Source organism: Gavia stellata, chromosome 5, assembly GCF_030936135.1.
Source record: "Gavia stellata isolate bGavSte3 chromosome 5, bGavSte3.hap2, whole genome shotgun sequence".
Classification (NCBI taxonomy): Eukaryota; Metazoa; Chordata; class Aves; order Gaviiformes; family Gaviidae; genus Gavia; species Gavia stellata.
In genome coordinates this window covers 48845983-48869217 of record NC_082598.1, presented here as the reverse complement: position 1 = coordinate 48869217, position 23235 = coordinate 48845983, and the positions used below count along the sequence as shown (strand labels likewise).

Sequence of the window (23235 nt, the reverse complement as noted above, 5' to 3'; positions counted from 1 at the left end):
TTCACACTCCTTCAGGTGGGAAGAGATGAAATGATTGAAAAAATTATCCACAACTTTTCCTCCTCTCCTCATATGCCCAAATGATCTCAGCTAATTCTGCCCCTTTTGAATACTTTTAAGCAACTCTCACTAAAAATAATGCAACTAGAAGAGTAGAACTTGTCTGTATGAACTTGTCTGCGTGGTTCAGCTATTGTAAAACAAATTAGAATATGAATTCACAGTACAGTAGATCTTTTGCACAGAGTCTCAGCGGGATGACTGAAGGAGAAAGTACTCCTCGGTGAGCCAAGCTAACCTGATTAATCTGATACAGAGCCCACGATGATCTTTGGGAACCTGTGCATTGGCCTTTTTGGTGTTGGCTCAGTCTTTTCACCATCAGTAAGATATCCACCTCCCCGGGGTTTTGTGACACACTGAGGAAAGTTATGCTTTAAAAGGGTTCTTTTATCCTTTCCAAGAAAGCGTAAACAAAAAAAGGGTTATAATTCAATATGTAACAAGGGGGTTGACAGGAAAACAACCCTCTCAGGCTTCAAGAATTGTTTTTCAAACTCCTCAGAGGGACAGAAGAACTAAAATCACCTTGTTGAGAGTAAGGACAGGCTGGATATTGCAGCAAGCTCTGTAACACAAAAAGCCATGTAAAATCAGTACTATGGAAGGCACGACTGTGAGAGGAAGGAGAAGTGACACAGGATCCACAGCTGTGTGGCTTCTCTTAAATCATTTGAGTCCAGAAGATGAGGAACAGGCTGTGTGTGGGGCTGGAAAAAGCTGATCTAGTCCAGCCAGCTGATCTGCAGGAGGTTCCAAAAGCCCCTGGCTCTTCCTCGTGCCCGGGCCTGACCTTCTCTCTGCCACAGAGACCCAAAGCAGAAAAAGCCACTGACAGAGGAGAAGGATGTGGCAGTAAAAAGGAAGAGCTAAGAGCTGGTAGGTTACAATGGCCAGTTTTCCCAGTTTAAGTTTCATTAGCAAGTATCGGACTGATTGCAACGTGATAACGATGGCCTACACAGACATCCAAGCAAATATTTATTTCCCTGCTCCTAGCACATTTACAATCAGAATAGCCAAAGGCGGATAAAATAAGGAAAGGGCCTGAAACATACACAAGTCTCTTCTCCCTCTTGTGGGAACTGAGATTAGACATATGCTTGAGATGAGTATTAAATGTGAACGTCACTATCTCCCACAAGACTCTTCTTGATGTAACCAGGATTTGAAACATATACAGGAGACTCCCTATAGTAAAAAATGAATATATAAAATAATATTCACAGATCCAGAAGAAAAAGACTTATGGCGGGGCTGGGGGGGATGTATGGGGACTATTTCCTACACAGGCGAATGATCAGATTAGTAATAATGTTGTGATTATTCAGATATTTAGCTGAAACTGCAAAAGATTTGTGCAGCTGTTAATTGACTTGATAGTCCTCATTCCAAAATTAGAAGAGTCAGGGGGGAAAAAAGTAAATTCAGTGTACTTAGCATTTAGCAAATGATTCTGGAATATTTATGTACAATGCGTCTTGTTTTGACTAATTGTTTAATTTCTGAACAGTGTTAAAACCAAATATATTTATAGTGCCTTCAACAGGACAGAACAGTAAGGGTCATGTTTTAGCTATATCCAAAACATAGCTTCTTCAAAACTAACTATTCATCTTATATTTGCTCTGAATGTATTTCGTATTTTAGGCAAAATAATGACTAAACATACCTGGCAAGTGTGGACCATCTACATGGTCTTAGCTGCAAACCTCTCTGAAGAGCAAGTGCTGAACCAGGCTTGTCCTTCATGTGATGCCACTCAGCTTTGCAACTGCTCTTCCATGGATTTGGAATTTATTCCTCCAGGGCTCACTGGCAAAATCACAGTGTTAGACCTGGCCCACAACAGGATAAAACACATCCGATCCCAGGATCTGCAGCAGGCTGTGAACCTGAGAGCCCTGCTGCTGCAGTTCAATGAAATCAGCTCAATAGACGAGGACTCGTTTCGCTCCCTTGGGAAACTGGAGCTCTTGGACTTATCAAGTAACAGCTTGGCTCACTTGTCCCCTGCGTGGTTTGGGCACCTTTTCTCGCTCCAGCACCTCCACCTTCAAGGGAACTCCTACAGAGACCTGGGGGAAAGCTCCCCGTTTTCTAACCTGCAGAACCTGAGCTCTCTCCACCTGGGCAACCCGCGGTTCTCCATGATAAGGCAAGGAAACTTTGAGGGCATTGCGGTTCTTGACAAGTTGTGGATTGATGGTGGCAATCTCAGCCAGTACGAGCTGGGAAGTTTGAAACCGATTAAGAAGATAAATCACATGATCATAAACCTAAGAGATACTAATGTATTCTCAGCAATTGTCAGGGACCTTCTGCACTCTGTCACTTGGTTAGAAGTGAGAAAAATAGCATTCACTAAACCTGTTGAAATGCAACTATTGAGAGTCATGTCTTCTTCTTTTGCAAAGAAAATTTCTTTTAAACAGGCCTCATTAACAGATGCTACTGTGCCTGAGATTGTCAGCATTTTAGAAGGCATGCCAAAATTAGTGGAGGTAGAGATGATAGACTGTAGACTGTTGGGAACTGGACGATGGGAAATACAAATTCAAGCAAACCAATCACAGACTCTTAGAGTTCTGACAATAGAGAAATTATCTATAGAAGAATTTTATTTGTTTACAGATCTTCATGCTGTGACAGGTCTACTATCTCTTCTTACCAAAGTCACAGTTGAAAACACCAAGGTCTTTCTGGTACCATGCAGCCTTTCACAACATCTTCTGTCATTAGAGTATCTTGACCTTAGTGCAAATTTGCTTGGAGACCAGAGTTTGGAGCATTCGGCCTGTCAGGGTGGTTGGCCCTCACTACAAACTCTAAATTTAAGTCAGAATTCACTGAGTGACTTACAAATGACAGGTAAAAGTTTGTCTCATCTAAAAAACTTAATTCTCTTAGATATTAGCCAAAATAATTTTGGTGAGATTCCAGATGCGTGCGAATGGCCAAAAACCCTGAAATATTTAAACCTCTCCAGCACTCAAATTCCTAAACTAACAACTTGCATTCCCCCGACACTGGAAGTTTTGGACGTTAGCGCTAACAACCTGAAGGAGTTTGGACTGCAACTGCCATTCCTCAAAGAGCTGTATCTCGCAAAAAACCAGCTGAAGACCTTGCCTGGTGCCGCACCCGTTCCTAACTTAGTGGCCATGTCAATCAGGAGAAACAAGCTCAACAGTTTCTCCAGGGAAGAGTTTGAGTCCTTCAAGAAAATGGAGCTGCTAGATGCCAGTGACAACAACTTCATCTGCTCCTGTGAGTTCCTCTCCTTCATCCACCACCAGGCCGGGATAGCCCAGGTGCTGGTGGGGTGGCCAGACAAGTACGTCTGTGACTCTCCCCTGGCAGTAAGAGGGGCGCAGGTTGGAGCCGTGCACCTCTCCCTGATGGAGTGCCACAGGTCCCTCGTGGTGTCGTTGATCTGCGTCCTGGTGTTCCTGGTCATCCTCATCCTCGTGGCCGTCGGCTACAAGTACCACGCGGTCTGGTACCTGAGAATGACCTGGGCATGGCTCCAAGCCAAGCGGAAGCCCAAGCGAGCCCCCCCCAAGGACATCTGCTACGACGCTTTTGTCTCCTACAGCGAGAACGACTCCGACTGGGTGGAAAACGTAATGGTGCGGGAGCTGGAGCAGGCCTGCCCCCCCTTTCGGCTCTGCCTCCACAAGCGGGACTTTGTGCCCGGGAAGTGGATCGTGGACAACATCATCGACTCCATAGAGAAGAGCCACAAAACGCTCTTTGTGCTGTCCGAGCACTTTGTGCAGAGCGAGTGGTGCAAATACGAGCTGGACTTCTCGCACTTCCGCCTCTTTGATGAGAACAACGATGCAGCGATTCTCGTCCTCCTGGAGCCCATCCAGAGCCAAGCGATTCCCAAGAGGTTCTGCAAGCTGCGGAAGATCATGAACACAAAGACCTACCTGGAGTGGCCTCTTGAGGAAGAGCAGCAGGAGATCTTTTGGTTTAATTTGAAAATAGCTCTAAAATCCTAGACAGTGACATTAAACACTGAATATGTAGCAAATGTACTCTGGATTTGTTTCCCTTGCATGTTTGTCCCATCACCTATCTGCATCTCAAGAACAGAGAGCTCAGCTTCTGTAAATTCTATTACTTGCTGTGAGATCTTTTTTTTTTGTAGCAGTGGTTGTGAATTGTTGTTCTGGTTTGGGCTGGAATAGAGTTAATTTTCTTCATAGTTGCTTCTATGGTTCTGTGGTTTGGATTTGTGACCAAAACAGTGTTGATAACACAGGGATGTTTTAGTTATTGCCGATGCTCAGCATCAAGGCCTTTTCTGTTTCTCTCGCTGTCCTGCCAGTGAGTATGCTGGGGGTGCATGATAATTTGGGATGGGACACAGCTGGGACAGCTGATTCCAGCTGACCAAAGGGATGTTCCATATCATATAATGTAATGCTCAGCAATAAAAGTCGAGGGAAAGAAAGAGGAAGGGAGGACATTTGGAGTTATGGTGTTTGTCTTCCCAAGTAACTGTTATGCGTGATGGAGCCTGCTTTCATGGAAATGGCTAAACATCTGCCTGCTGACAGGAAGTAGTGAATGAAGTCCTCATTTTGCTTTGCTTGCATGCAGCTTTTGCTTTACCTATTGAACTGTCTTTATCTCAACCCATGAGTTTTCTCGCTTTTACCCTTCTGGTTCTCTCCTGCGTCCCACTGCAGGGGGAGTGAGCGAGTGGCTGTGCAGTGCTGAGCTGCCTTCCGGGGTTAAACCACAACAATTGTCTACACATGTTAATCAGCAGTGTTAGCAAAAGCTGTTTCATTTAAATATTTAATGATGAAAAGTTGTTTAGATATACAGCTATGTAGTTTATATATCTTTATCTTTGCAAAAGCTTTAGGAGAGAGCCTGCCTAGCCAAGGCTTTTTCCACATTCTTTGTATAAACCACTTCTAATCAAATGCAGTAAAACTCAGTTTATGCAGCAAGGATTTTTGTCCTAGCTCTCCTAGTTAGTGGGTCTAAGGACTGATTCTCAGCAGTATTTCACAATCACTGTACATTAGATGTCCAGATCTCCTGAGGATCATGGCTTCAAGGCTAAATGTAAAAATGCACTTTCACACTGCCATGCTGGCTGTTGTGGCATGACAACTTTCTTGGTGGATGATTTCTGTCTAGTTTCATTGTCCCATATATGGGAATAGATGCTTCAGAGTAGGGTCCAAACACTCTTCTGACTTGCTTAAATGGAGTTTAAGCTATTCACAGCTAGAATGTTGGAAACACTAATAGATATATAGTCTTTGCATCCAACACCATGCTCATCTCTCTGATCAGCAGCCTTAACACAGGCATGAAAAGCGTGTTTCCTACCTTTCTGCTCTCTCTATAAACATAGTCCACAAAACCATAGCGGGTAGAGAGCATCCCACCTCAGACATTGTGTTTGCTGTCAGTTGGGGCCATGTTTTCTTGAAAAGATTGCTGGGACAAGGCCTCTAATTGCTGAAAAAGGGGAATAAATGGGAGACACTAGCACAAGCATCTTCCTTCAGAGATGATTTAAAAAGAAAGAGGTATCTTAGGTGGTACCTGCCTTGCAACCGCAGGAAATTTCGGATGAACCCTAACAGCTTGAATCTGGTAGGTCAGAGGGACAACTAACTCTGGATCAGTTCAGGGCTTAGGCACAATGTAGGACATTTGCAGGCATGTACAGAAGCAGACCTTAAAAGCCTTCACATAGAAATGTCTACAGAATTTTGCTGTATCTGTGATTAGGTCATGTCCAAATTAGTGTTTTTATTGTTGTGTTTTGGTCTTGGGCATCTAACACATACAAAATCTCTGTTTAAACACCTCAGTATTTGTAATTGAGTTGGTACATTGGAAGTCTCAACTCACAGCTAGTTACCTGTTGTGTTACTGTTTTTAGGAGGTTCTTCTCCACAGAGCCAATGTGTCAGTGGGAGCAGAAGTCCCCCTGTCTTTTGCTAGCCATTGAGAAAGCCGAGCACAAACATTCTTTCATTACACCCACAATTAGGCAACTCTGACAGTGTAATGCAAAGATTTATTTATGTGCATTTTTGCATATATGAACACAGGCGTAACGCATTATGAGAATTAACTTTGCTATTTCAACTAAGTAAACAAAGCCACTTTCTTTCTATGTACTTAAGATTCGCTCTTTCCTTCGTTTACTTAAGGGTTTTTTTGTTCCATTATTTCCTATTCTTAGCATTGAAACCTTACGTTCATCTGTAGATGGCTTCATGCAATCTCTGCTTTATTCTCATATATATTAAAGTGTAAATTAAGATAATCTGTATTTCTGATTTCTAATGACAATGTAAAGAGTCTTAAAATACGACCATATTTCATCTGAGTTCAAAAGCTACTTCAGCCTTTTAAGACCAGCTTCTCTGACGCCTAAGCAGAACTGCCCATTCTTGCATAAACATGCTGAGTTTCAATTCCTCACAGTGTGGCCGGGGTAGTACAGATGTCAAATATTCGGCCGCTAAGCAGCAAGACTTAGCCATCCATTTTGATGTGGGCTTTTTTGGTTTTCTTTTTTTTAAAAAAAAAAAAAAAGCAATAGCAACATATGGAATTGGTGGTTAGGGATCATAACTTCATCCTCCTGTGTTTGAGAAGCTGGTTATTGGAAGCTGGGACTTTTGAGCATGGTGACAGTACGTCAAAGAGGACTTAATATAAAACCTCCTCATATAGGCCTATCTGACTACCAAGCACACCATAAACATTGCTGCGGTCAGACCTTTTTGTAAATGGCCATTGGAAGATGTATGAGTTACAAATACAGCAGCTCTTGAAAGAGCTGAGGGAAAAAAAAAGCTAATGGTAACCTTACATTACCTTACATTAACCAAATGATCAAACTATTTGGGTGTGATGTTTCAGAATTTGCTGTATACAAAGCCATTATCTAACTTAAAATTCTCCTTATCTGCTGCACACCTTTCTGTAGTCAGAATTTTAACTGGAAGCCACTACCAATATATTTAATGATGAAACAAACTTAAAATATTGGCACTTTCTTCTCCTTTTTTTTGAGGGATATTCATAATAAGAAAATAAGTCCTATTTTTTCTAGCACGATCTTCCTATTAAAGGCATCAGTTTCTTTTAATTCTTATTTTGAGAAAATAAAAAAACCGCTTTAATAGCATGCCATACAGTCTTGCTGTAATGCAAAAAGAGTCACTACCCTGCAAAAGGGTGTATAGCACACCAGAGTTCAACTAACTGCTATTTTCTCTAGTCTTTTAAAATGCAGTACAGAGTATTATTGTAGACAGGTAAATATCCAATACTTTGCATTCTCACTAATAATCATAGTCCTATTCTAGACCCAATGATAAATTAATGCCTTGGACAACGCCTATAGCAACTGGTTGCCAAACCACTGGATAGCAGAGCCAGTCCAAAAGCTGTCCATACAATATGTGTGCATTCCCACCTAATCTGTTGTTAAGAAAACTGGAGAGAAAATGCGACAATAGGTAAATCTTCATGGTTTTCTTAACCAGAATCAAAGAAAAAGTATTGGGTTAAAATTTTGAAATGCCTTCTTTTCAAGTCTTCTAATTTACTTCCTTTTTTTGTAGGACTAAGGTTAAATTTAAATATCCTCCTCACGTATGATTAAAATAGGCTTCAAAAAAGTAAGCCAAACTTTGCTTCCACTCAAGCAGGTTTCTACAGATGCAGCAGCAGATCTTCAACTATTATTTCATTTGCTGAAGAAAAAATGTTGTTTACTAACTACTGAGAGAAGGGGGAAAAAACAGCACTTGTTCTGAAAGTAGATTGTATCAATTTTGTTGTTTCATTAAAGAGCAAAATCCACTGCATGGTCTTTCTAAAACTGTGATTTACATTCTTTAAAATGTTTCTCTCATTATAAAAATGATTTCCGGATGTCTGAAAATCAAGAAGGAAAATATATATACAGGGTTTTTTTCCTAGCTTGCTTGGGGTCTTAAGATAAGATAAAGCCAAACAGAACTATCATCTTCCCTAAATAAAATTGTTCCTTAATAATAATAATCGGTTTTCCATTTACTTAATGTGGCCATCTCATCCCTCCACTGCAGATCAAAACAAGAATTAGCAAGTAATCAGGCTATGGTTTAGAAAATCCAAATCAAAAGCACGCTTGTTAGGGAAAGGATATGGGTTTAAGGATACGGGTTTAAGGATATGGGCTTAACATCCTCTTCAAATCAACTTTCTCAGGGCAGTATGGACAAGTCTGGTTCTTGCCAGCAATGCACCAATCACAGATGCAGAATTCATGAAACCTGGTATCAGGTGTATTGTTAAAGAATCTTTCAAATATAAACAAGGCCCAGTGCCTACATCTGCAAACCTAGTCAAACTATCAACAGATAATTTTAATGACTGATTATGGATACTGCCTTGTTTTATAACTGAGCAGTTTCTAATGACTTAAAGTATTTAGAATATTTAGAATTATTTTAAAGTTGAATCCAATGTCGTGAACATCCAGACTGGTATTCATATTTTCCAGCTCACAAGAAGTCAGGAGACTTTTATGAACTGCAGAAGACGGTCATCAGTAACAATGTTCCAGCACATATGTGATACCATTCTTCTTGGTTTCTGAAATGCAATACATGGATTTGTTTGGTACCTGCGTGTATGAGACACTGGGTCTTCTGTCAGGCTGTAGGGTGAGTATGTGCCATCTTTCAGGAAGGGTTCCACATCTGCTTTAAAACTACCCAGCAAACAGAGCCCCAGGCACAGCCGAAGGAAATCCTCTTCAGTACACAGAACCCTGAATTAGCAGACCTGACCAATGAGTCAGCATGCCTGGTCTAACATACTGCCAGGCACACCCAACACAGGCTGTGCGTGAAGTACCTGGAAGGCAGATTTAGGCCTGAAACTGTTGGGTTATGGCCGATCTTGCATCAGTTTGTCTGTCAAAAAGCTGCGTGGCCTCAACTTGTGTCACAGAACTGAAAAATATTTCATGCTTTTATATTTACTTTGGTGCTATGTTGTTTCTGAATGTGGTTTTGGTTCCTTTTTTTCTTGGTATTTATTGCCATTGTTATTATTTTTTAATGCAGCATAAAAGAGGAGAAAACAACAGTTCCATAATTACATGGAAAGGATACACATGATTACAGGACAGCTGGTAGGTATTTTCAATGATCCCTTCTTCATTTAGAGCCACAAAAATTTTCTGCCTGCAGACTGCACAGATGTCATTGGACAAATTTCTTGTTGGTATGCCACTGATGTTGTAAAACAATCAAGATCAAGTTTACAGGAAAAAAAGAAGCCAAAGAACAACAAAATATTTGCTTAGAGTCAAGGCTGCATAAACACATTTTAGGTGCCATCAAAGATAAGGACAGCACGAAAATGGCTACAGTTGTCTTAGTTTACTAGTGCCAGGATGCACAGAGTTACCAAGAAATAATTAAAATCTTATTGCTGATGCAAGAACTTCAGCAACCATCTGCTTGATTTTAAGTAACTGGGACAGAAGAGAATTGTGCTGAGATAATCACCTTATTTGGAAAGCGAAGATAAGAGCTACAAAAAGGAAAGGGCAAGAAGAGTCTTTCACAGACTTTGGGGAAGTAAGAAGCTTGCCTTCCTATGGCAATTAGGAAAAGTTTGCAGTCTCTTGTACATAGGGACCCACCTGTTGGAAACCCCAAATCAGGTCCTGGCATATGTCACTGGCTACTACTTCATTAAGACTGTTCTTCTAATGACAAGATTGACAAGGGAGCTCAACAGTTTGTCTGTGGTACAAGAACAGCTCTCCTCAAGGAAAAGTGAGGTTAGTTTACTGCAAGAGTGTCCAATAGACCTTATTCTCACGAACCCAGGGGAACAAGAGATTCAAGAGCTCACTTCCAGTCCTTGCAAGTGGTATTCAGGATGATGATCCCCAGTGTTTACACCAACGGTGGAAGCCACGTAGTCAGAACAAGTCTCTGCAAAGTCTCTTCCCATCATTCCATAGTACAGTCTTTAAAAAAGCAGCATCACACCAAAATCCATGGAGTCAGCAGATTCAATTCCGTCATAAAACCACAAAAGAGTACTCGGGTGAGTCTGTTCTTTACCAAAATGCCAGAATAAAATACCAACAAGATTTTTACTCCAGTTAGCTCCTGCTTCATTCAAACTGCAGGTTTAGTTTCATTTTCTTTTGCAGCAGCAGAAACCCTCATACTTGAAGTATCAGTATGCTTGACAGCAAGTGATGTTGAAAGTAGACTATGAACTGCTTTTGGAGCCACAGCTACTCAGCTCTGCTATAGGAACGCCAAGCTGACAGATTTTCTTATAGAAACGGACTTTGCTTAGGGTCTTATTATACAGAACAATTAGGTATATTTCATTGTTTTACGAAGCAACAAGATTAGCCAAATCTCAATAAGGTGTAACGTGCCAGTCAAAGAAATACTAAGTTTCTGTAGCTGAAAGAGCCCACTGTCCTCCTGAATACAAATTCCTCAGAATAAAATCTTTGCTAAATTGCAGCAAGTGGTATTTAACCTCTTATCCCCCCAAAACCCCAACCCAACAGAGTCTGCAAAAATATTAACCTATCTTGACATCTCTCTGAGATTGTATGTGTTACAGGTCTTGGGAAACTGAAACCTGGCTACCAAATAGTCATAAAGCTGGAGCTTCTCAACATTAGAAAGGACTTGTCTTTTCTGTTGCAACAGGGCACAAAGTAAGAACCTTTAAAATAGAGCTAACAAATCTTGTAGTTATATCTTTAAAATACACTGGTGGGGGAATTTAGCTGGTTAAATAAAATACCTAGACAGAATAAAGCTTAACAGTATTGGTAACATGAGACTGTTAAATTTCTGCCAAGAATTTTCCATCTGAGCTAAGTACTTCTGGGTTAATCAACTATACAATGTATGGGCAATAAATCTGACACTTAAAGGAACAGCTGATTTATGTATGTGCAGTATCTCCAATACCTCCAAGAACTGTAGGACTTACAGCAGATGCATTATGTAGTAGACCTACACGGTCTTGAAGAATCCCTGGAATTTCTGGTCAGACAGTGCCTCAAACAGAGTCCAGCACAGTAGCTCTGACTGGGCTGCTAGTCAGACAGAAATCCTGGACAAACATAAAGAGAATTCAAATTCCACCCAGGCAAAAATTCTAGCTGGATTAAGAGATTAGGTCGCGAATCATCTGGACATACAGTATTGTCTTTGGCAATAGTCAAAATAAAAAGAGGATAACGCCCTAGCAACATTATAACCTGGCAGAGGGGGGAATCATAATTATCAGAAAGAATTATAATGTGGTTTTGATATGAATGTGCTTATTTATTTTTATCCTTTACATCAAGCCTTTTTATGTCTCATCTCCTTCAGGTACATAAATGAAGGATTGAGGATTAACACAGCAGTTAAATTAGGGGTTAAATGAGTTAGTTAAATGAGTGAACACAGTGGCTATATGAAGTTTAAGGTTTTTCCCCTCCTCTCTTCACACCACAAACACAAGTTGTGAAATGACTAAATATCAAACTTCAGACCAACTATGCAATAATAAAAATCAAGAAGTAAGAGAACCTACAGCTACACAATGTAAAAGGGGTTTCATATGTTGAGGTGGGTGGTGAAGAGACCAGCCTGGAGCAATTTCACTGCAAACAAAGTAATATCTATCAAATAGGAAATCATAACAGTTGCCAATCCCAATTTTACCTGAAGATACCTACCTAAAGAATAAATTAAATCCAACCGTGGTAAATATTATGGCTAGATAACCCACAATTACAATTGTATAACTCAGTTTATAGATCAGGAGGAACCATTTGTAGACCAGCCTATGGATAAGAGAAAAGAGAGAGTGCTCAAGACCTTGTGCATTTTGGAGAGTGGCTCAAAATGCCACATATGTAGCTTCTACCGAAGTGTTCATATAAACTCAATAGAAGTTTTACACTTCTATATTTCTCTCTTACTTAAAGGTGAATAAAAATGTATAATACAGGAAACAGTACAGGAAAAAAAAACAACCCAAAACCTTTTTGTTTTGCTTCAGTCTTCACAAGAGATGGTAATTGTGAACAGATTGCTAACATAATTAAAACTAACATCTGGGAATTGTGAAGGAGGGAGACATAGGCCAGAACAGGACAAGAACAGGTGAAAAACCACAGAGGTAAGTTAGATATATTCAAGTCAGCATACCACCAATGAAATTTATCTGAAACACTCAAAAGTTAGCAGAAGCAATCTCTTGTCTTTGCAAGCCCAGTGTCGAGAGGCGAAGTTTCAGAAGACTGGAGAAGGAAGAATACAGATCTCTCTTTAGGGAGGCAGAGGGGCCTTTAAGAAATAAATTCAGACTACTTGGTACACATACCAAATTGAGGTCTTCAGGCTCAATAACACCTGGGATGACTGCTGATGGTAAGAGTCTGCAGAATGAAAAACCAAGATGGAACCGATGGAATGAATTTCATTTTAACTCGTGTTTAATTCTTTTTCATTTGCATGTCATGTTTGATAAACACTGGTTTAGAAGAACTTATTCACACTGCAGTTGGAAGATTCCTTCAAATTCAACTGCTAATAGCACTGTGAAGAATTGTTCCAGGGAAATTCTTATTTGCTCTTCTCCTTCTACAGGTTTCCTTTAAGAAACAATACCAAAAAAACCAAAAACAAGGCAAAACTAACAAAAAAGGACATACCGTGGTGGTCTTCCCGACAGAGACTTGCAGGTTGCTCTGAAAGTGATGTAACTGGTAATAACTGAGAGCATTCCTCACATGCACAGGGATCTCCACCAGTAAAGTCTGATGGTGAAATAAAGAGGTACAACCCACATCTGCAGCAGTGTGACTAACTGTTGGCTAAATTGAGACAGTCATTTTAAAGTAATGACATCCTATGGTTCCATTTTGCATGGTTAGTTTTGATTAACAGACTGCCAAACTGTAAAACTCATACAAAAAATGTGACTTGTACAGCATCTGACACAGAAGGGTCTTTGACCCTAGAATAATGATGTTAGTCTGCCTTGCACCCTGTGAATAAATAGTAATCCCAGTCTAGTAAATGGTTATAACACTGAGATACAACTCATCAGATCCTCAAAAACTAAACTGTCTATTGATAGAAATAATGCTACTGAGAAAAACATCAAAGTTTGTTTTCTAACTCAAATTATATATGGTGACTGCAGGACTAAAGCTTTGGGAGCAAGTTTTCTGAAATCAGTGGAGGCAGTTTGGCCTTTAAGCCTTAGAGCTGCTCTTACAAACTTTCAGAAAGGCACATTTGGCTGCATTAATTTGGGATGTCATTAATTACATAACCACACTCCTGAAGGTTTTTCTTAAAAACTCATTCAACAGCACAACAAAATGCTGTGGCTTAAACTTTTAAACCTTTTTTCTAAATGAAATTGTATCACACTTAATATGTATATTTGCTTGAATGGCCCACAGTAATGAAATAGTCTACTTCTTTTCCAATAAGCAAATATTTGAAACACACTGAAGAGTCAAAAGCCCTGTAATGTCAGTTCTCTCCATGATTACATTAATAATCCATGGATTTGGGATTGTGGAAGCCTGATGATGACAAAGATAAAGCAAGACTGACTTTAATATGTGTTCGTAGAGTTAGCTCCTGCATCTTTACAGAAAAGTTACTAAAAATAAAAAAAAATCTGAGGGGAGATGGTTTTCAAATTTATGTTTGGTTTGGGGTGGGGGGATTTTTCAAAAGCAAACAAAAAGCACAATCCATCTAGAGTAAAAAGCTATTTCTATGGAAGATGAGTCTCCTTCCTTAACCAAAAAAGTAGAATTCTGAAGGAATGTTACAGGGAGTAACTGTGAAACACAGTTTTGCCACAGATTTCAACTGAAAGCAGGACTGGATTAGTCGTCTTCTCCTAAGAAAAAGGAGAAACTCTTAAAAAAAATCCCGCAAAACGCCAGAAAGCTTGCAACTATTGAGGAAACCGGTATTTCACAATGTAAGTAGAAATAAATTAACAGATAGAAACACCCGTAAGAGATAATGACACAGCATCACTAGATCACATCACTGTTATGCATTTTTCCATCCTGCAGCTCTGGCTTTACAGGACCACACTCTACTGCTTGTGACTGTAAAAGTGACAGAGCTCCTTCTGTGCCACGCAGCCCTTCTGGCATGCCACAGGGCAGTGGTCCCTTCACATCCCTGATCATGGAGCCTAAGGTCTCCTGGCCTTCACTGGAGGAGATCAAAGGCTCCCTGTTGCCTGCCCGCCTGCCTTGCTGTCCAGCGTGATCCCTCTCCAATGTGCTTACGTACTATGGGTTGCTTTTTTTTCAGTAGACGGAAAGTCAAGTCTGAATTTAAGTGGCAAAGCCAAAACTGAACAGGCACAGATCTTCTGCAAAGTAGCTACTTTCTAATACAAATCTATAACAGAGCTTTGTTATCATGTTAGCTGCAAAATGAAATGCTAATGAATTAAAAAATGGTATCACAACCTTCTTTTGGGTGATGCTGTTATCAGATCAACTGGTATATATTGTTTGTAGTAATTGTTTCAAATTTCCTTATTGATTTTTATGTCTTCCAGATTTTTAATTTTAATACTATTAGCCTCTACATGAAATGCATGAATATTTTGTCATGTAAATGAGGACAAAGATAGGAGTCGAGTCATACAAATTAAAACCCCAGTATTGATTTATTATTAATACTGGAAGGTCACCATCTGGGCAATTCCATAAAATAATGCATCTGCATTGCTGCTAAACGGGAGCTTTAACATCTGGATCATATTATTGCAAATTTTCCTCATCCACCCATCATAGCAAGAGGAATTTCCTGACAAATCAGATTGCTGCCCAAAGGTAAAATGTTTTTCTCATTACCGTACTTTAAATGAGCTCAAAAAGACCTAGAACTGAAGTCAGCATCAGTGTCATAGACAACTTTCCCATTTTCTAATTATGCAGCTTAAATAGGTCATACAAGTACCAACTGAAAAATGTCCATCTGTCCTCTGCTTCCCTCACAACGCTTCCCCCACTCTGAGCGAGTTAAGAATGCCTATCACCAGCAAATTCAACAGAAGAGCATTATTCCACTATCTTTTCCATCGTATAGCATATGGTGAAAACTGCATACATAAAGAAAATAACTGTGTAATAATTAGATTTATTGTGACAGACTGACCTTACCAGAACTTGTTAACTTGGCAATGCAAGCTAACTGGCTCTCTAAAAATCTAGTTTCTTTTGATGTAGACATATTCAAACACTCAAAAACATATGCATGGAAGAAATAATAAATCAGCTGTTTGGGGTTTTTTTAAGTTTTAAATGAATATGCTTATACTTGGTAATACATTGGAAATTGGCAGGGATTTCTATATTAGGTAAATCAACCAACCTTATTTTCATGATTTCCCTCATTACTTAGGTATAGAAATCAATGCTGTCATAACTATGCTGCTTCATTTTTCAACTATATTCCAAAGTAAGTTCTCATTACACGACTGCCATATGATACAAGATATATAATCAGTACAATGGGCAACCACCTATGGGACCAGAAGTAAAGCTTTTGTGTTTGAGATTGTTCTGAGACCATGACAAATCTGCCTTTCTATCTCAGATATTTTAAGATTTCTATTATGCCAGAGGAGAACAACTTTGTCCACATATATCATATTTATTTAATTTTCATCAATGGACAGCTTCCAACAGCAAGCAAATTGCATTATAAGAATCAGCTGAGTACCTGATAGTCAGAATTTCCTTGGGGAAAATACAGAGTCAGAACACTAATAAGCTTTTTCCTTCCTTTCCCATTTGATATGTTAGATTCCTGCCTTTATGTTGAGAAAAATGGAAAGGATAGGCTAGGATGGGATAGGAATGGTTTTTCAAAGATGATAATTCTCTGATTAGCATTCTTTGTTGCCAACCCACATCCCAGCGCACATAGTACAGTTAGAGGAGTACAAAATTTGTGAGTGAAATGGAGAAATGAAAGCATTATCCGAACACAGATGCAAACCTATTCAAAATCAGGTTTTTACAATGTGAATTAGCAGAATACAGGCTCCATTTTATTTTTGAAAATCTCAAATAACAATAACAAAATTCTCAAAAGTAACTGAGAAATGTTAGTTTTCTCTAATCTGTTTCCTCATCATATGGAAGTTAACCCCAAACTGTTAGCTACCATCTAGAAGGAAAAACACAATTATCAGAGTGGCTGACATTTTATTTCAGGTCAAGACTTCATAGAAAAACCTCTTCCTTATTTTTTTTTTTTTTCCCCCTCCTCTGGGCTAGGTTCACACCCATGTTACTTTATATGTAGCCATCTGGTGAAGGGCAATCTCTTCCCTCTTGCCAAAATTATCCACAGCTGAGCCTTGGTTGCTTTGCTGCAACTTTTTTGCTCTTGCCTCTTTGAAATAGGAGACTTCCCCAGCATGCCTTTTTTTTTCAGGAGACATTTTACATTCTCGATAAGCCTGGATAAGGCTCTTTTTGGAAGGTACAGGCTGTTGCTGTTTCTCTTGCATCTAGTAAGTAGTTGCTGCTTTTTATTTTTTGTTCTTTTTGAGCAAGCTAATGAATGCCCTTTCCATTTAGGGCTGATTTTATGCTCCCTTTGACCTTCATTTCCTTTTTCTTTCAAAAAGAAATCAAACTTTTCCTTTCACGTGTTCACAAAGCACTTTGAAGGGGAGGGTGGGAGTCAATCACTGCAATTGTTTGCTTTATTTCTGCTAACAGGACTGTGCAATTCTCTCTGAGCTCTTACTATATCTGAGAATAGCATGAGTATCCAGAGTAGGCACGTATACTTGCGAACACCCACCATGACCTTAAAGAATTAGACAGAAAGGTTTGTCAGCTGATGCTGCCTTCTAAACCATGATATGCAATGGAGGGCTGGCTACTTGTTTTGTTGATCTCTTGGGACAGAAAATAGAAAAGAAAGCAGTTTTTGATTAGAGAAAAGGAGCCTTAGGTTTATCCATCCCATTGAAAATAATGTATTCTACCTCTTCATCTGATTTCCCTTCTCTTTTGCTCCTAAAGGTACAAGTATGTTGTTACAAGCAACGGAAAGTGTTTGATTTATTCTCTTCAGTATTAGAGCCTGTTGTGTATAACCTATATGTGAACTATACAGGCATAAACCAAGGGGTCAAAAGCTGAATGGCAAGTAGGAGAAATGCGTAAGCAAGCAAAAGTAGAGGGCTGTATTCTCTTTAGTGAGCATCTGGTTGTTTTTCAAATTTTGACTTATTTAAATGTTTCCTACCAAATCAAACAAAAATGATATGCACATGAACGCAAGCATAATAACTGCCACCTGGAAGAACTGTAATGCAGAAGTCTAGACCTGCCTGTACTTAAGGGAGCAGTAGATTTTTTGTTGTTGTTGTTTATTTTTATGTCAAATGGACAATTTCCTGTATGCATTAACCAGATTGTTTAAATCCTAAATGTGACCATCTTTACAGTTTCTGCTCCTAAATCAGGTTTCCTTATCTGATGCAACAATGTATATTAGTTATTTTTCATCTATATCTTGTGTAAGGATCTCATTAATCGTTCAACTTTGTATCTTAATGTTTGTCCTATTTGTTAGTCTTCAAAGTACAGTGGATCAGATTTTGGCAGTTACTATACTAGTAGAAATTTGTAACTTTAACAATGCTGCATGACATGCGTTTAAAGAAAGCAGGCTAATGCAATGAGATCGACTGTGTTCGAAAACTATACAAAAGTATCTGGATATGAAACATGAGGGCAGTTATAACTTAATATACAAACTTGTAAGTTGTTTTGGTGACAAACACTCTTAAGTTACCTAACATGGAATAAATGTAATAAACGACCTACTGGCAGAGACCCACTGTGAGTAGTGTTTGCTATTATAAAGTAACTTCATACATAGGTAGAGGGTAGGTGTGAGAATATATTACTCTCCCAACTAAACAGAGCATGAAGTGGAACAGCCAAAACTCAGTGCAAAGTGAACTTCAGCTTCTGGTGCTACTATTTTTACTGAAAGAGGCTCTGCTTCAGTTCCTCTTTTACTGGAGAAGGAGGTCTTGCTGCTGCCACACAGCTATGCACTGAAAATTGAGGCCCCAACATGTTTCTGGCTTAGGTGTTTTGTTTATTGTAAAATGCACTGCAAAAACACAAAAACCATCACAAAGTCTTAAGTGTTGTGATGGTTGTAGTTGTACTGGAGTCTCCCTAAATTAGATTAAATGTATTTATTTCCATATTGGTTATGTCATTTTGTAGGTGTGACTGGCTCCTGTAAGCTAATGGTTGGGAATGAAGCTTCAACTGCTGAAGTTACACAAGTGTAAGGACTGTAACGAGTGGAGGCTATTGACTTTTTTGACAGAGGTTAAGTCTATGTAGTACACATTAGCTAACTTTAAGTACTGCTAAGGAGGATAACGCCAAAGCAACACAGAGTGTGTGCAGCTTAGACTCCCGCAGGCTTTCCCAGGCAGACAGGGACCTTCCCAGCTGCTCATAGTTGTATGCGTACTTAGAGTTCAAGTGTGTTTCAGCACTGATTCGATACCAGTCTCATGCAAAATATTTTCAGTGGAAAACAAAGACATGGACAGTCTGAGTGACTTCGGTCACTTCAGTGTTGTGTTCTTTATTCTAAATGTCTGTTGAAATCAGTAAGGCAAAAATTGATGGGAAAGAAATACTTGAAAAGCTCTGAACTGAGATGCTAACATGAAAATAAAATGATTGAATCATACAGCAGAACTGGTCTAGAATAGAAATTAAAGAGAACATAATGGTAAAGTAGTATTGTATATGATTATACTATATGTGCTCAGGTATTGTGTGTCCTCAGGGTTAGGACTGTGTGTTTGTAAAGGTAGAGAGTTGGTAACATGAAGCTAAAATCCTCAATGGGCTGCGCTACCTCTGGCTTGATTAGACATTTTACCTATACATATGTGTCCATGATGAACATATCATCACTGTTCCTAATTCTGTAAAGTATAGCTGAAGAGCCTGTTTCACAATCTCTGTATTGCAGTTTTATGCCACTGTGAAACCCCACTATCAGTAAAGCTGTCACAGATCAGGCTGGTTTTATATCCCGTACTACCAGAGTTTCTGTAAATTGTATCAAGATTTCATTCTTTAGTGTTTAACAGACCTGTCAAATCAGGGGGTATGATGCTTCAGAGTCTGAGGAGCAATTGCCAAGACACAAAGTATTGATCATGACAGTTACTGATGTCACTGCTATTAAGTAGTTCAGTTACCAAAAACTGGATTTCAATCTACAGATGGCTTAGGGCACTCATCAGCCGATGAAGACAGAAAAGCTAAGAAGCTGCTTGTGTGCTTAAAATTCTTCCTGTCTGAAATATCTGTGTAATCCCCGTTATTTGTTTAACATTTACTTAAAACTCTCATTGCTTTATAAGGACTGGCCCTTTCTGAGATGCCTAGCTTTTTTTTAACTACTGAATAGGGAGGTCAGGGGTGGCAATCATGTCGCTCCAGTTTTCTCAGGTTTGCAGAGAAGTCTGTGGTAGGGGAAAGGAAGTGAGCTGAAGCACCATAAGCCCCAGTTTTAGCACCTTAACCACAAGACAAGTTTTCTCTCTAATTAGGCATGTGTATGAGTAACTTTATGAATAGGGGCCTTGGATTCTCTCAGTAAACCCTCTGTAGAATTACTTCAGCTAGATAAGGGTAGTGACTTTTTTCTCGTATCTAGTCCATTATGAGACAGTTTTTTGAAAACTCAGAGACTTTTCCTTGAAAGCTTTAACCTACTAAAGACTTGTATTTTATTTATAAAAATTTATTTATAAAATAAAGTTGTTTTTTCTTCCTACATAAAAGCTGTTCTCCACCTGACCAAAAGCCATGGCTTGCTACTTTCCACAGAGGCTCGGTTGTTTTGCTAGATGTAAACCCTTAAGAGTATGTCATGACTCCCAGCTGTTACCTGAGAAAGTTGAATTCTTAACCACTACAGCTCCAAAACTGCCATCTTTCTGACAAGCTATTCACTTTGTACGATCGACAATGTTTTTGCTTCCGCTGAACAAGCACAATCTGGGCAACAGCCAAGGTTACAATGAGAACAGGAACCATCTCCATATGCATTGATTCACAGCTGTGGTGCTTCGCATGCATCTTCCTACGTTGCAAAGTGAAAAGAAAATATGCGTGCTATTTAAAAAAAAAAACACCTCAATTGATTTGTTATACCTAGAGGTGACAGTAAGCCTGTGTATGAGAGATACTTTATGAGGAAATAGTTTAGTGTTATGCATGAAGGTATAAGGTAACAAACTAGATGAGCATATTTGGTCTTTGTAATTGGAAATATTATCCTGAAAAAAGAAATGCAGAGTAAAGTAATGGGCAGAGAGTTCTCTTTTTTCTTTTCTTTTTCTAATAACTCAGTCCTGAACATAAATGTAGCCACAAATACATAGTGCCTATGAATTTTAAGCAGACATTTCGTAATTGCAGATCTGAGCCCCACATAATCTTGAGGCCCAAGGTAAATGCAAATGCAGAAGAGGGCTTAAACCCCTATTTCAGCTTCCTTCCCTGTAAATTGAGAATTGTAATTTATCCTCCTTCTAGAGTTAATGAAAGTTTCCTTGAGTCCCTAAGAAAGGAGGGGATTGTCTTGGAGCTATAAATCAACCTCCTTCATAACAAAAGCTGAGTGAGCCTCTGTTAGATCAGAGCCTCATGCCCCTGTAGTAAGAATCTTGATCTTCGTCTGAGCTTGACTCAGATTAACCTGGATGTTAGTTTTTCTCTGACCTGGAGCTTTCTGGGCCACCATTTCAGGACTCAACAGCACCTCCTGGCTTCTAGAGCTGTGAATGCACTGAGTGTACCCCAACTGCACCCTGAAACGAAGCTAGAGACAGACATGCACTGTCTCACTTCCCTTTCCATGCTCTGGTCCCTGTGGGGAGGGACATCGTGCATATGGGCTGGAAGGGAGCTGCAGCATGTTCTGGTTGACACCTGCCCTGGATGATTTGCAGATCAAGACCTTGTGTCGTGGTGGCTGATGGGCAGCAGCTCCCCTGTTCAGACACAGTCAGTGTGAAACTGGTTGGGATCCAGATTTGAGCAAGGAACTACACAAAAGCCTGAAGCCATGCTTTGCTGCTATCGCTTGCTATCCCATGTTAGCCAAACTTTGAATCCAACAAAAACTTTTGACTTTGTGGAAATCGGTACAGGTTTAAAACGTGTGGTTCTTTCCTATCCCTTCTTCAGAAGCAAAAGTGCAACAGTAGCCGTGCTTATGCTGCGCTCAGATGCCACAGCACCAAAGTGGGTAGCAGGACCAGTATCAAAGGTCTTTCTTCCCAGCTTCATGCAAGTACCAGAGTACCACATCTCCTCTGCCTTAAGTATCTCGAAGCAGCTCATCGGTGCGACGCAGCCGGTGTCCCTCAGGCCGCAAACAAGGGTGCCCCCTTACGGGCAGCGCCCCGGCGCCGGGCGCGCTGGCGGGGCCAGCCTGCAGCTGGAGGTGGCGTAATTCATGTGCATCCTAGGAAAAGGGAAAGCGGCAACAGGCAGAGAACAAGCTTTTCCCCTCCACCCGCCCTCAAGCAGGCATTAAAATGATGGTTAAAGGACCGTTTCTTTATATTAGACTTGCAAGGACAGGAAGCGTTATATTTATTGTACCTGAAGGAAAACATCGTACTACAACAGCAATCTCTGTAATGATTGCTGTAAAGCTGTTCCCTGTTTTGTTTTGCTGAGGAACTGATTAAGCTGACAGAATAAAAAGTTCCAGTAAAACTTTTCAAGAAAAGAAAATTCTTTACTAACTACACTTCTGTGAATAAAATGTTAAAGGTTTCTGGTATTGTTCTAAAGGTACAATTCATTTAACAAAACATTTGCAAGCAATATGTAAATTAACTTACTCCCATTGTTCCTCTGTTGATAATAAATCATTTTCCTGAAACGCATTCGAAACAAGTATTATAACTTCACAGCGAACAACAGCCAGATGGGTTTTCTTCTCTTAACCCTCACCACCCCTTCCGTCCTGTGATTTGCCGGACCTGTTGGCAACTTCCCTCTGCCCCTCTCACCTGGAAGCTACTTGGAAACCTGCAGCTACGCTGAGGATGGTGGTCACACAATTTCAATGGCTGCGATGTACGATGGGTGCAGCTACTGAATTCCCTCAGGGTGACTGACCAACGGGGATAATGGCGTACTCTAGAGACCTACAGTTATGCTATAACTTCAGTCAAAAGGGACCTTGGCAGTTATCTGGACTACCCTCCAGTGCAAAAGAGAGGGAAGGACATCAGGTTGCTCAGGACTGAGTCCAGCTGAGTTACTAGTATCTCCATAGATGGATATTTCACTGCCCCTCTGGGTCTTCTGTGGCAGCGAATTCTCTTTTTCTTCTTCAATACATGGGGACAAAATCACTGCAACAAAATTAGCAAACTGAGGTTTAAACGAAATGTCTCCTAGACTTAATAAAAAAGTTCTAGGTCTGATCTTTCAGCTACTCTAATTAGGCAGCTGTACAGGTACACCATGAAGCCTGTGGTATAGCTTACGCAAAAAAGGCTGAAAAGGGGAATTCCAGAGTATCCCATTAAGTCTAAAGGTAGTGCTTCTGGTCCCAAAGTGGGTTCTATCAGAAAAGGTCGTTATCAAAGATGGTGTTTAGTTCTTGGTTTTGATTCACAATCTTCCAATTCGGTAAATAAGTCTTTACATTTTCTGTAAAAAGTCTAAAACTCAATGGGATAATTTTTTCCAATTTTTATGAATGTTTGCTGCTCTTCAGTTAAAATGTCCATGTGGTGGTTGTTGTTAATATAACTTGAAGTGTCAAGGTGCCACTTTATGTTGATTTTTGCCATGTACATCTTAGCCCTATGGGGGATGTGTCCTTGCATTTTGCTCTGAGTACTGAGGGGTATGCTAAAGTTTTACCATCTGCCTTATTTTTACCATCTGCCTTAAGTAACTGTGTGGCACTTTCTACTTGTCTAAGGGAGTAGCAGCAGGGAATGGAAGTCACCATTCACCTGGGGAAAGATGTATGCTTTTAGAAG

General features: G+C 39.9%; 2 protein-coding genes across 2 annotated transcripts; one reads left to right on the top strand and one right to left on the bottom strand.

Moving 5' to 3' along the window:
• The first annotated feature begins 1718 nt into the window (after positions 1-1718).
• On the top strand, positions 1719-4070 carry TLR2 (toll like receptor 2). The gene has a single exon (XM_009820420.2). It carries the CDS (start codon positions 1719-1721, stop codon positions 4068-4070), a length of 2352 nt encoding a protein of 783 aa, XP_009818722.2.
• Positions 4071-7415: 3345 nt separating this feature from the next.
• On the bottom strand, positions 7416-20299 carry RNF175 (ring finger protein 175). Its single transcript, XM_009819881.2, is given in 7 exon segments — positions 7416-7554; positions 8289-8378; positions 9225-9359; positions 10025-10145; positions 11829-11935; positions 12809-12963; positions 20174-20299. Coding segments are annotated over 7 exon segments (873 nt in total).
• Positions 20300-23235: the final 2936 nt, after the last annotated feature.